Source organism: Carcharhinus amblyrhynchos, chromosome 11 (genome assembly GCF_965287045.1).
Source record: "Carcharhinus amblyrhynchos chromosome 11, sCarAmb.v2.hapA, whole genome shotgun sequence".
NCBI lineage: Eukaryota > Metazoa > Chordata > Chondrichthyes > Carcharhiniformes > Carcharhinidae > Carcharhinus > Carcharhinus amblyrhynchos.
The window spans coordinates 45,385,562-45,398,748 of record NC_137334.1 but is presented as its reverse complement, the minus strand read 5'-3'; the positions used below and the strand labels follow the sequence as shown (position 1 = coordinate 45,398,748).

Sequence of the window (13,187 nt, the reverse complement as noted above, 5' to 3'; positions counted from 1 at the left end):
CGTCTTTCAGCATCTGGAGGTGTCTGTTGCGATCCTCCTCATCTGAGCAGATCCTGTGTGTACGGAGGGCTTGTCCGTAGGGAATGGCTTCTTTAACGTGTTTAGGGTGGATGCTGGAGAAGTGGAGCATTGTGAGGTTATCCGTGGGCTTGCGTTGCAGTGAAGTGCTGAGGTGACCATCCTTAATGGAGATGTATGAGTCCAAGAATGCAACTGATTCCGGAGAGTAGTCCATGGTGAGTCTGATGGTGGGATGGAACTTGATGATGTCATTATATAGTTGTTTCAGTGATTGTTCACCATGAGTCCAAAGGAAGAAAATGTCATTGATGTATCTAGTATACAGCATGGGTTGAAGGTCCTGTGCGGTGAAGAGGTCTTGTTGGAACCTGTGCATGAAGATGTTGGCATATTGAGGTGCGAATTTGGTCCCCATGGCTGTTCCGTGTGTCTGGATGAAGAACTGGTTGTTGAAGGTGAAGACATTGTGATCCAGGATGAAGCGGATGAGTTGTAAAATTGCGCCTGGAAACTGGCGTTGTCGGCATTGAGTACTGAGGCAGTTGCAGCAATGCCATTGTCATGAGAAATGCTGGTGTAGAATGCTGAGACATCCACTGTGATTTTGCAGTAATTTTATTTGCAGTAATTTTATTTGCAGTAATCTGTTCTGTTCAGTATGACGATGGCCCCTCATTTGTCTGCTGGTTTGATGACAATGTTGCGGTTGGTCTTAAGAGCGTGGATGGCGTTGCGTTGTGCTTGGGTGATGTTCATAGAACATAACAGCGCAGTACAGGCCCTTCAGCCCTCTATGTTGCGCCGACCAATGGAACAAATCTAATGACCCTCTAACCTAAACTATTCCAATATTATCCATATGCCTATCCACTCACCATTTGAACGTCCTTAAAGTTGACGAGTCCACAGCTGCTGCAGGCAGGGCATTCCACGCCCTTTCTACTCTCTGAGTAAAGAACCTACCTCTGACATCCGTCCTATAATTACCACCCCTCAATTTAAAGCTATGTCCCCTCGTGTTAGCTATCACCATCCGAGGAAAAAGGCTCTCACTGTCCACCCAATCTAACCCTCTGATCATCTTGTATGCCTCAATTAGGTCACCTTTTAACCTTCTTCTCTCTATCGAAAACAACCTCAAGTCCCTCAGCCTCTCATAAGACCTTCCCACCATACCAGGCAACGTCCTGGTAAACCTCCTCTGCACCCTTTCCAATGCTTCCACATCTTTCTTATAATGCGGCAACCAAAATACTCCAAGTGCGGCCGCACCAGAGTTTTGTACAGTTGCAACATAATCTCATGGCTGCAAAATTCAATCCCTCCACCAATAAAAGCTAATAGTGTACGCCTTCTTAACAACCTTATCAACCTGGGTGCCAACTTTCAGGGATCTACGCACATGTACACCGAGAGCTCTCTGCTCGTTGACACTACCAAGAGTCCTTCCAGTAGCCCTATATTCTGTACTCCTGTTACTCTTACCAAAGTGAATCACCTCATGCTTTTCCACATTAAACTCCATTTGCCACCTCTCAGCCCAGCTCTGCAGCTTATCTATGTCCCTCTGCAAAATGTAACATCCATCCTCTCTGTCTACAACTCCTCTGACTTTGGTGTCGTCAGCAAATTTATTAACCCATCCTTCTCCACCCTCATCTAGGTCATTCATAAAAATGACAAACAGCAATGGCCCCAAATCAGATCCCTGAGGTACACCACTAGTAACTGAACTCCAGGTTGAATATTTCCTATCAACCACCACCCTCTGTCTTCTAACAGCTCACCAATTCCTGATCCAAACTGCCAATGACGACATGAAGATCAAAGCCAAAGGCTCTGCAATCTCCTCCCTAGCCTCCCAGAGAATCCTTGGGCAAATCCCATCCAGCCCAGGGGACTTATCTATTTTCATACTCTCAAGAATTGCTAACATCTCTTTATGTACCTCAATCGTGTCTAGTCTAAAAGCCTGTATTTCAGTATTCCCCTTGACTACATTGACTTTTTCCTGCGTGAATACTGATGAAAAATATTCATTTAGTGCCTCTCCTTTCTCTTCAGGCTCCATGCACAACTTCCCACTACTGTCCCTGACTGGCCCTAATCTTGCCCTAACCAATCTTTTATTCTTGACATACCTATAGAAAGCTTTAGGGTTCTCCTTGATCCTACCTGCCAAAGTCTTCTTATGTCCTCTTCTAGCTCTTCTTAACTCTCTCTTTAGCTCCTTCCTGGCTAATTTGTAACTTTCCAGTGCCCTAACTGAGCTTTCACGTCTCATCTTTACATAAGCCTCCTTCTTCCTCTTCACCAGAGATTCAACTTCCTTAGTACACCACGGTTCCCTCTCTCGACCACTTCCTCCCTGCCTGACAGATACATATTTATCAAGGACTCGCAGTAGCTGTTCCTTGAACAAGCTCCACATTTCCGTTGTTCCCAGCCCCTGCAGTTTTCTACTCCAACCTATGTATCCTAAATCTTGCCTAATAGCCTCATAATTACCTTTCCCCCAACTATAACTTCTGCCCTTCGGTATATACCTATCCCTTTCCATCACTAACGTAAACGTAACCGAATTGTGGTCACGATTAGCAAAATGCTCACCTACCTCCAAGGCTAACATCTGATCTGGTTCATTACCCAGTACCAAATCCAATGTAGCCTCACCTCTTGTTGGCCTATCTACATACTGTGTCAGGAAACCTTCCTGCACACATTGGACAAAAACTGACCCCTCTAACATGCTTGAACTATAGCTTTTCTAATCGATATTTGTAAAGTTAAAGTCCCCCATAACAACTACCCTGTTACTTTCGCTCCTATCCAGGATCATCTTTGTAATCCTTTCCTCTACATCCCTGGAGCTTTTTGGAGGCCTATAAAAAACTCCCAACAGGGTGACCTCTTCTTTCCTGTTTCTAATCTCAGCCCATACTACCTCAATAGACAAGTCCACATCAAATGTCCTTTCTGCCACCATAATACTGTCCTTGACTAACAATGCCACGCCTCCCCCTCTTCTACCGCCTTCTCTGCTCTGACTGAAACATCTGAACCCTAGACCCTGCAAGAACCATTCCTGTCCCTGCTCTATCCATGTCTCTGAAATGGCCGCAACATCGAAGTCCCAGGCACCAATCCAGGCTGCAAGTTCATCCACCTTATTGTGTATGCTCCTCGCATTAAAGTATACACACTTCAAACCACCCTCCCTCCTGCTAATACACTGCTGCGACCTGGGGCTGTCTTGTGAGTGCGGCTGATGAATCTGGTGTTGATGCACCTCATGATGGCTTGGGCATACATGTCGAGGGCAGCGGCCTTCCGGAGGAGTCCAATTTGACTCTTTCCTCTTCGGTTGCTGCACTGCAGATCTCTCTGTTGGCTGTTCCGGTTCATTGGCTGTCTCATTGTGTTGCTGTTGGCCTCTTGAGGTTTGTGGAAGAACTCCCACAGCCTCATTCGCCTGATGAATGCTTCTGAGTCTGCTGCGAGACTGATGGGGTCTATTTTGGTGGTGGGGCAGAAATTGAGCCTTCGGCTGAGAACTTTGATTTCATGTGGTTGAAGTGTCTAGTCCAACAAGTTGACAATGGGCTTCCCTGTAGTGGTACTGTTTTTTACTGTGGTACCAGGGGAGGCTTGGTTGCTGCTGGTAGTGATGCCGAGTTTCTCAAGTCTCCTGTTCTGGTGTGCATGTAGATGGTGTCGTTCTGTTGTCACGTCTGCTTGGCAAAGTTTCACAGCTGGCCTATGTCCTGAGCGCAAGTTGACAATATGGACTCTATCTTGGTTTCCAGGATACGGCATTTGCTGTAGAGCTAGCGTACGAGGTGGCTGAGGAGTGTGAGAGAGGTGCGAGAACAAAGTCTCTCGGCATAGACCGTGTTATAGGTTGACTGGAGTGGGTTCGTGATCTGTAGTCCTTTTGGTATCTTGTCTGCTTTCTTGCATCTTTATAGAAACTTGACGTCTGTGACGATATATGCGATCTTCTTGGAGATCCTCTCCACTTGGAACCGGCAGTTTGTAGTGTCGATGGTAGTCATGATGTGGAGATGCCGGTGTTGGACTGGGGTAAACACGGTAAGAAGTCTCACAACACCAGGTTAAAGTCCAACAGGTTTATTTGGTAGCAAAAGCCACTAGCTTTCGGAGTGCTGCCCCTTGATCAGGTGAGTGGGAGTTCTATTCACAAACAGGGACAGGGCATACAAAGACACAAATTCAATTTACAAAATAATGATTCGAATGCGAGTCTTTACAGGTAATCAAGTCTTAAAGGTACAGACAATGTGAATGGAGAGAGCATTAAGCACAGGTTAAAGAGATGTGTATTTTGTATCCAGACAGGACAGTTAGTGAGATTTTGCAAGTCCAGGCAAGTCGTAGGGGTTACAGATAGTGTGACAGGAACCCAAGATCCTGGTTGAGGCCGTCCTCATGTGTGCGAAACTTGGCTAACAGTCTCTGCTAAGCCACTCTGTGCTGTCATGTGTCGTGAAGGCCGCCTTGGAGAATGCTTACCCAAAGATCAGAGGCTGAATGTCTGTGACCGCTGAATTGTTCCCCAGTGGGAAGAGAACACTCTTGCCCGGTGATTGTTGAATGGTGTTCATTCATCCATTGTCATATACCTGCACGATCTCCCCAATGTACCATGCCTCGGGACATCCTTTCCTGCAGCACATCAGGTAGACAACATTGGCCGAGTTGCAAGAGCATGTACCGTGTACCTGGTGGATGCTGTTCTCACGTGAGATGATGGCATCCCTGTCGATGATCTGGCACGTCTTTCAGAGACTGCTGTGGCAGGGTTGTATGGTGTCGTGGTCACTGTTCTCCTGAAGGCTGGGTAGTTTGCTGCGGACAGTGGTCGATTTGAGATTGTGCAGTTGTTTGAAGGCAAGAAATGGGGGTGTGGGGATGGCCTTGGTGAGATGTTCATCTTCATCAATGACATGTTGAAGGCTCCGGAGAAGATGTCGTAGCTTTTCCACTCTGGGTAAGTACTGGGCGATGAAGGTCGCATTTTGTCCGAAATATCCAGACAATTGGATTTTTACTTAAACAATGCAGATCAGACAACCAGATTTTCACAAATGATATAAACACCTTGGCACCTTCACTAAAATTTAAATATTGTATTAATTCTCCTTTCACTAGAAAAAAAACTTCAAAAATACAATGTATACCACAATGCAGATGTCATCCAGAAGTGTATGTGGATTTTTAGATTTTCAGACTAAGCACAATAACAAGGTAATTGCATTTTTTGTGTGTTCATTTCACCCCTCAGCAAAGTATTAGTAAAGAGCTCTGCATGCATTTAACAGTGTCATTCAGGTCAGGACTACCTCCATTTGGCACAACTGCAGCACTTGACAATCACATCCTACATTCCAAATTTGTAAATAATTTACATATACGTAATATATACATACATGATATAGATAATAATGTGGGGAGAATGATAAGTAAGCTTGCAGATGACACCAAGATTGGTAGGGTGCTTAATAGTGAAGAAGCTTGTAGATTACAGGAAGATATAGATGGGGTAGTCAGATGGGCAGAGCAGTAGCAGATGGTTTTTAACCCTGATAACTGTGAGCTGATGCATTTGGAAGGTGTAACAAGACAAGGGAGTATTTAATGAATGGCAGGACACTAGGAAGCTCAGAGGAACAGATGGATCTTGGGGTACTTATTCACAGATTTCTGAAAGTGGCAAAATATGTGAACAGGATAGTTAAGAAGGCAAATGGGACACTTGCTTTTATCAGTTGTGGCATAGAGTGTAAGAGCAAGAAGGTCATGTTGGGAGCCATACAGAACGTTGGTTAAGCCACAGTTGGAGCACTGTGTGCATTTCTAGTCACCTCACTATAGGATGTGAATGCACCAGAAGGGGTATGGAGGAGATGTATCATGGTGTTTGCTTGGGAGCTATAAGGAGAGACTGGATAAGGTTGGATTGTTTTCTTTAGAGCAGAGAAGGTTGAGGGAACATGATTGAAGTTTAAAAGATTATGAGGAGTATGGACAGGTTGAATAGGAAGCAGGTGTTTCCCTTGGAAGAGGGGTCAATCATGAGGGGGCATAGTTTTAGGGTGAGGGGCAGGAGATTCAGAAAGGATTTGAGAAAAGTCTTTTCGCTCAGAGGGTGGTGAGAATATGGAACGCACTACCTGAGAAGGTAGTAGAGGCTGGAAAACTTACAACTTTTAAAAATTTGGATGAGCATTTGAAATATCATAACATTCAGGTATACGGGTCAAGTACCTCAGAACCCACCTTAGGGGGAAGTGTAAAATTTTGCCCTTGGTGACACTAAGCTACATTTAAACTTCTGTGTATTTCAAACATAGTGTTTGACCTTGAAGTGGATTTATTGATCAAGAGTTAAAAAGGATCTCACTTTAAAGACCAGTGTAAACATAAAACCTCAAAATTGAGGAAGAAACAAATGCATGGCCAGCATTTGCCATTCTCCCTTCTCCCACAGTCAAAACACATCACCAATCATAGAACCCTTTTATTAATATGACTCAACCATTCTTGTGATTAAAATCACTGTTCCCAGTTCCCCATTCTTTCTTCTGCCCATGCACAGAATATTTAAGTTGTAAGTACTCCTCATAGTCCGCCAAAATATTGACATGTTATTCATACCTGGTCAAAATTATCCAGAGCTGCATGGAGATTAGCTAGCATACCAGTTGGTGGTTCATTGGTGATTTTAACTGAGTTCTCAAGGATTCCTTGCGGAATAATGTGCTCTTCAGGAGTTGGAGCAGATTCTGCACTCATGAACACTCGGTAGTCTGGGTGAGATCCTTCACTGTACCTCTCAAAAAGCTGTTCTAAATTGCTGAGCCATTTAGCTACTAAGTGAATATTCTGCAGGGCATTTGAACACATTTTTTGTCATTAAAAACTGTTACACTCAAACAAATTAATACAAATTTATTTAATTGTGTACATCATTTGGTAATATCCAAAACTTTGCTTCTATTTCTTAAACATGAGGTCCTTGGAAGACAGGAAAAAGAACAGATCAAATTAATACCTATAAATTAAGTTTATTAAAGTATTGAAATTCAGATTATTCATTCTCTGAAGTAAAATGAGAAAACAAGAAATAAAGAATAAAGGTCAACCTTCCAAAAAATTGGAGTCAGAATTGTGTAGGTGCATAAAGCATTCAAACCAGAAGGTGAGGAGGACTACAAAACACTTCAGAGAGATATAAACAGGGATTAAACAAAATCCACTAACTGGGCAACTGCAATTTAATTTGGCTAAGTATGAGCTAACACAGTTTGGGAAAAATACAATGAATGACAGTATGCACCCAATTACAAAATGCAAAAGCATATAAATGAACAGAGGGTGGCATTTATTTGGAGGTGATGGGATCTGGCGCACAGGCTGGATTAAGAACCCTGAGGAGGAGGTGGCAGCTGTCAATATGACACTCACATGAGGCCTAGGATCATTGTTGGATTTCAGGGCACAGATGGTTGGAGGGGGTCACGACATGGAAGTCATGAGGTTGGGTTTCAGCAACAAAGACAGGGAAGTGGATCTAAGCATGTTTCTCCTCTCAATGCCAGATCCCTCAAATAGACACAGAATGCCTTTGAGGAAGATCCCCTCTACAAGAGCCTGCAGCTATATTGCACAGATTTGCTTGTCATATTCCCTGTATGGTGAACACCCCCTCACCCCACTGGGTTAACAGCAAAGGTGGTGGGATGAGGCCCATAAATGGACATTAATTGGAGACAGAGTGAGAAGAATCCAAGGGCCTTTCCACCATAGACTCAAAGTGGATCCAAGAAAGCAACAGAGACCCCATCTTCCCAACTGGTTAAATGTTTCTCCATCACCTGAGCTAGAAACAACTAAGATAAATCTCTTAAGTCCCAAAGCATGGCTGCAGGTGAATAAAGCCAATACAATTACGGATTTTATAAATATGTGCATAAAGTTGAAATGTACAGAAACAAAAATGGATTGATAAAACAAAAAGCTTAGACTGGAGCTGGTTTACTGTCTGCAGTTTGGGTGCTGTTTTATAGAAACAACACAAAAGTTTGGAGAGTGTGCAATTAGATTAATTTGAATGCTGCCTGGAATATGAAAAAAATTTGAAATACTCCAATTGTTTCCATTGGGGCAGAAGTGGTTAAGAAAGACTATGAGTTGTTTTTAAAACTGTAGTTGTTCTAAATAATAAATACTATTTCCTTTAGTTGGTGAGATTTAGTTGGTGCTTTTGTCAAATTAAAACGATCAGGAAGAAAGTGAGGAGACAGTTTAGGAGAAATATGTTCAACCAGAAAATGATTGGAGCATAAAAGGTGTGGTCACAAGAAGTTACTGAAGCAGTGAAAATAGTAGTAATGGTAATAATTGTAGCTTTTAAAGGAAAATTGAATAAATATTTGAAGCTGGGGATGATGCAAGATCATGGGAGAGAGCAATCAAATTAGATTGATTTTGGAATGCTCCAGTAAAGAACAGGTGGCAGGGCAAGGTCAATGGCTCTACACAAATATCAGGTGGAATTCTCCCATTTTGAGACTAAATGTGGTGAAAAGTGACTCTGGCAGTGAGTTTCCCACTGGTTAGAATGGTTAGAGCCTGTGCCAGATTCGGGTTTAGAACCTCGTTAATTTTGTACAGGTGAGTTCCCTCAGAACCTTCTGGCAGACTGGCAGCTGATTCATCAGCTGGTGGGTTTGAAGGTTCCGGTGCCATATTTAAATACCAGTCCAGAACACTCAGTGCTCTCTCCAGCCCAGCTATCTTCATCAGACCATGCAGGATGTCAGTAACCAGAGGGAAAAGACTAGCAGCCTCAAGAGGTCTGTTCCTCAATTCAACTACTTCCCCGGAGCCCATCACTTACGAGGCAATGATGCTCCAGTTGGACCTCAACCCAATGCATCTTTGTGCATCCCTTTCCAGTGACATCCATTTGACACACTTTTTGGTGAGCTTTTCAGGCAGCCATGCTGGGATCCTGTTTCCCTCCCCTCTGCTTTCCATTATACATCTACTTCATTCACCTCCACATCCCTTTGCCTGCCAACATGAGGCCTAGCCCACCCACCTAGCACAAACCTCATTCCACATCCTTCCCCCATCTCGCTGGTCTTCATCAGAACCTCCTCACAGCGTAGTACTGTCCAGATAGACATTGGAGTATGAACTTGGCAGAAGGAGACCACATAACTTCCAACTCCAGGCAACAGGGTGGATTTTCCATCCCTGTTTTCAGTGATTGGGAAAGTCAGTAGCAAGAAATCTAACAGGAATCCCAAAATGGCATTTATGTCAGTGGGATTTCCTGTTGTGGAAGTCCCTGCCCCTTGCCAATGATATAATGGGGTTCCTGCCATGAAGGGAACTGAAACACCATAAATTTGAATGTCATTAGTGGGCCTTTCCGCTATATGTTAGTCCCTATATAAGAATGTCCCGCTTCTGCCGGTGTGATGTCACATTGGTGAGGTTTAAAGCAGATCCCAACAAAAGGGTCCCTGCCAGGGACACACAGGTAAGTACAGCCCTTGGCCTCTGGATTTGGGGAGAGGGAAATCATCCATACACAGATTCCAGATCCCCTCCTTTCAATGGGGAATTCTGTTGGGGAATGGCCCATGAATCCAGAGAGATAATGCCGTCTATGTAGACCAGCTTGGCATGGTGATGGAGAGCACAGCATTATGTCACGAAGGCCTTGTTGCATTCACCTTGAAGTTTTTGGCAAAATGAGGGCAGCCTTGTGCACACCATTCTTGACCAATTGACTTTTGGACTGACATGATTTCCTGCTGGGGTGACACAAAATTGGAAGGCTTGATGGGACTTGTTTTAATAGGTATTCATGAGATGCAAATCGCGTTTATGTCACCAGCCCAACAGGAAGATTGATCCACCTTTAATCTGCCATTGGAAGAACTGCTACGTGACTTTATGCTGGCGGGTTTCCAACTTTCTGACTTTTGCTCGATTTCCACTTTCACCCACCACCAAACCTGCTGTAAGTGCCAATTAGGGTTTCCCAGGGACCAAGGATCCCAGGGGCAGAGATTCTGCCCACCATGTGCTAGCAGCAAATCAAAGGCTGGCAGCTCATCATTGCTCAGCAGTGTCCCTGGATAAGCAGTTGCTGTTGCTGCTACTAACCCACTTGAGATCAAGGGACATAGGGAATAGAAACAGCAGTAGACTATTTGGTTCCTCAAGCCTGCTCCACTATTTAATTAGGTCATTGTTGATATTCTACCTCAAAACTATTTTACCGCACTATCACTATATCCCTTGATAACTTGAATATCTGGAAATCCATCAATCTCTGTCTTGAATATATTCAATGACTGAGCCTCTGCAGCGCTCTGGGGTGGAGAATTCCAAAGATTCACCGCCCACTGAGTGAAGAAATTCCTTCTCATCTCAGTCCTAAATAGTCTGTCTTTATTCTAAGAACCCTCCCTCCTCCCCAACCCAACCCCTTCCTTGCATCTACCCTGTTGATTTCTGTAAGAATTTTGTATGTTTGAATGAAATCACCGCTCATTCTTTTAAACTATGGAAAACGTAGGCCCAGTTTCTCAATCTTTTCTCATAGGACAATCTTGCCATCCCAAGGATCTGGTGAACTTTTTGTTGCAATTGCTCAATGGCAAGTCTATCCTTCTTTAGGAAAGGGGATCAAATTGCTGCACAACTCTCCAGGTGCAGTCTCACCAAGGCTATACATAATTCCTGCAAGACTTCTTTATTACTCTACTTGTTAAGAAATCCATTTTCTTCTGCATTTCATGTGCTAAACAGGACGTTCCATTGATTCTTACATTTGCTCTTGCCTAGTAACAAGAGTGAGGCCCTCTTGGAGTGTTGTGGTAAGTCACCAGTGAACACCAGTTCTTGGTGACTCAATTTCTAGTTAGTCAGTATTAATCAGATGAGGCAAAAAGTGTCCCAGAGAGAGGGATAGAGGTGGTGTTTGTGTGTAGAGAAACATATCAAAAGGAAATCCTAAGGAGCAGAAACAGGAGACGGAAATAGATTCTCAATTAAATGAAGGAGTAGAGAAGCATGCTTCAATTAAATAAAAGGCTGTGGGGAGAAGACTTTAAATGAAATGGGCTTGGGAGAAGCCCTGGTAATCAAAGAGAGCTCAGAAGAAGCCCTGAAAATCCAAGAAGGCAGCAAAAAGTTTGTGATTCTGATGTTGGGGCAAGGATCAGTGATGTTCTGCTTGGTCTGGCCGAGGATCTGAAATTGTGCTTGTAAATTGATTTTTGAGCATTGTCGGGATCCAGGGAAATGGAATCTTGGAAGGTGGGATTAACCATCACTGAAGCCATCCAAGTTGGAGCGACACTTGGAGAGAATTTTAAGGGCAAGATTGGAAACCCTCATATAAGAGAGAGAGAGAGAGATTAAGTTGCAGGGTAATTGTTACAGACAACTGAGTAACTTATTGAGGAATCCATGGAATGTGTTTTAGTTGCCTTTGGCATTTATTGTGTAGTATGTTGTGTCAGCCACAGTTTGGCTGTTAATTAAACATGTACCTCATTCCTATCCTGAATGTTCGAGAGTGAGATAGATATCAGGCGGGATTTTCTAGCCTGCCACTGGCTGGTGGAGGGATTTTCTGGTTCCACCATCAACAGGGTTTCCCATTGAATGCGTCCTTGCTGCCGGGAAACTCATGGTGGGGTTGCACTATGGACAGGTCCGGAAGATACCCACCAGTATAAATTGTTTTATCTTTCTGAACTTGTATAGTAACATTTATTTTTGTTTATTCAAAGCCCATGGCATTTTTGGTACCTCAGTAGTCACAGACTATCAACCTGAGAATGAACTGCTTATTCCTACTGTTTGTTTTCATCTGTTACAGTTGCTGATGAACCCAGGCACAGAAAGACAATGTTGGGGTATCATGGGCTGGGAGTTGAATGGGAAGAGGCTGAGGGTCATTTGCAACATGGTCAGAGGGTGGTTCTCACTTGAGAACTTCCTTCCTGATGTTAGGTATGCCTTTGAATGATGTCAACCTCCTTCCCCCAGGAGCCTGTAAATATCTCAGGGTTTGCTTTTCAGTTTCCCACATGGCAATTCCTCAGCCTGCTGCTGGGTGAATACCATGAGCTTTCCTATAATGGACTTACTCAGGGTCCCTTAGTCACCATCCTTCCACCACCAAACTCAACACGAGGGAAGGTGTTAAATTCTACCCAGAGTTATACTTTTTCTTGAGCCTCTTGACTATATTGTAGACTTACAAACACTGCAGCTATTTTTTAAATCAAATAATGGAAATAATAACCAACACAGTACAACCATGCTTTACACAACCTAACTTGCCTGCAGGATAACCCAGTGTCCTTCTTTAGATGCTTTTGTCATAGCTTGTTCAGCAACTGCCTCTTGTCCTTGGCCAAGAGATACATTGTGGAGTTTTCCAGAATCTATGGTGAAGCCAAGTTTTTTTCCTGAGTGGTGCAATAATAGAAAATATTTGTTCAATAAATTAAGTCTAAACTAATAAGGCTAAAAGGTTTGTAAAAGCTAAAGTAAAAAGATTATTTATTAATCACAAGTAGGTTTACATTCACATTGCAATGAACTTACTCTGAAAATCCCCTAGTTGCCACACTCTGGCTCCTGTTCGGAGGGAGAATTTAGCATGGCCAATGCACCTAACCAGCACATCTTTGGACTGTGGGAGGAAACTGAAGCATCCAGTTGATTTCCCCCATCTACTACTAATGTAAACAAACATGTCAGCATCCAAGTAATAACTTAATGAATGAGAACTATGATTAGAATGTAGGATGAAATTGATTAACACTTGCAGATATGGGCTTGGTGGGACAAGTAAACTTAACTTTGTAAAGGGACACTTGTCTAATTAGGTTTAGTGAAAAAAAGCAGAGAATGCAACATTGTGGGTTCTTATGTATTTTCTGAAGATTTTTGATAAAAAGCCCCATTAATTAACGTTAAAGAATGTGTTATTAGAAGAAGATGCATGGATAGAGAGAAAATTAAAGGTTAGGAAACAAAAGGTAGTGGTAAATAAGAGTTTTTCACATAGGTGAAATATGGTTATGTCCTCAGGGATCATTTGT

General features: G+C 43.2%; 1 protein-coding gene across 1 annotated transcript in view; it reads right to left on the bottom strand.

The window, feature by feature from the left end:
* The window catches only part of dnah9l (dynein, axonemal, heavy polypeptide 9 like), a 443,144-nt gene that overhangs the window by 33,977 nt on the left and 395,980 nt on the right, over positions 1 to 13,187 (bottom strand). The window contains exons 72-73 of the mRNA XM_080198977.1: positions 12,421 to 12,548; positions 6,700 to 6,927 (exon numbers count right to left, since the gene is read on the bottom strand). Of these exons, the coding sequence (XP_080055103.1) occupies positions 6,700 to 6,927; positions 12,421 to 12,548 (356 nt within the window). The remainder of the gene's footprint in view (positions 1 to 6,699; positions 6,928 to 12,420; positions 12,549 to 13,187) is intronic.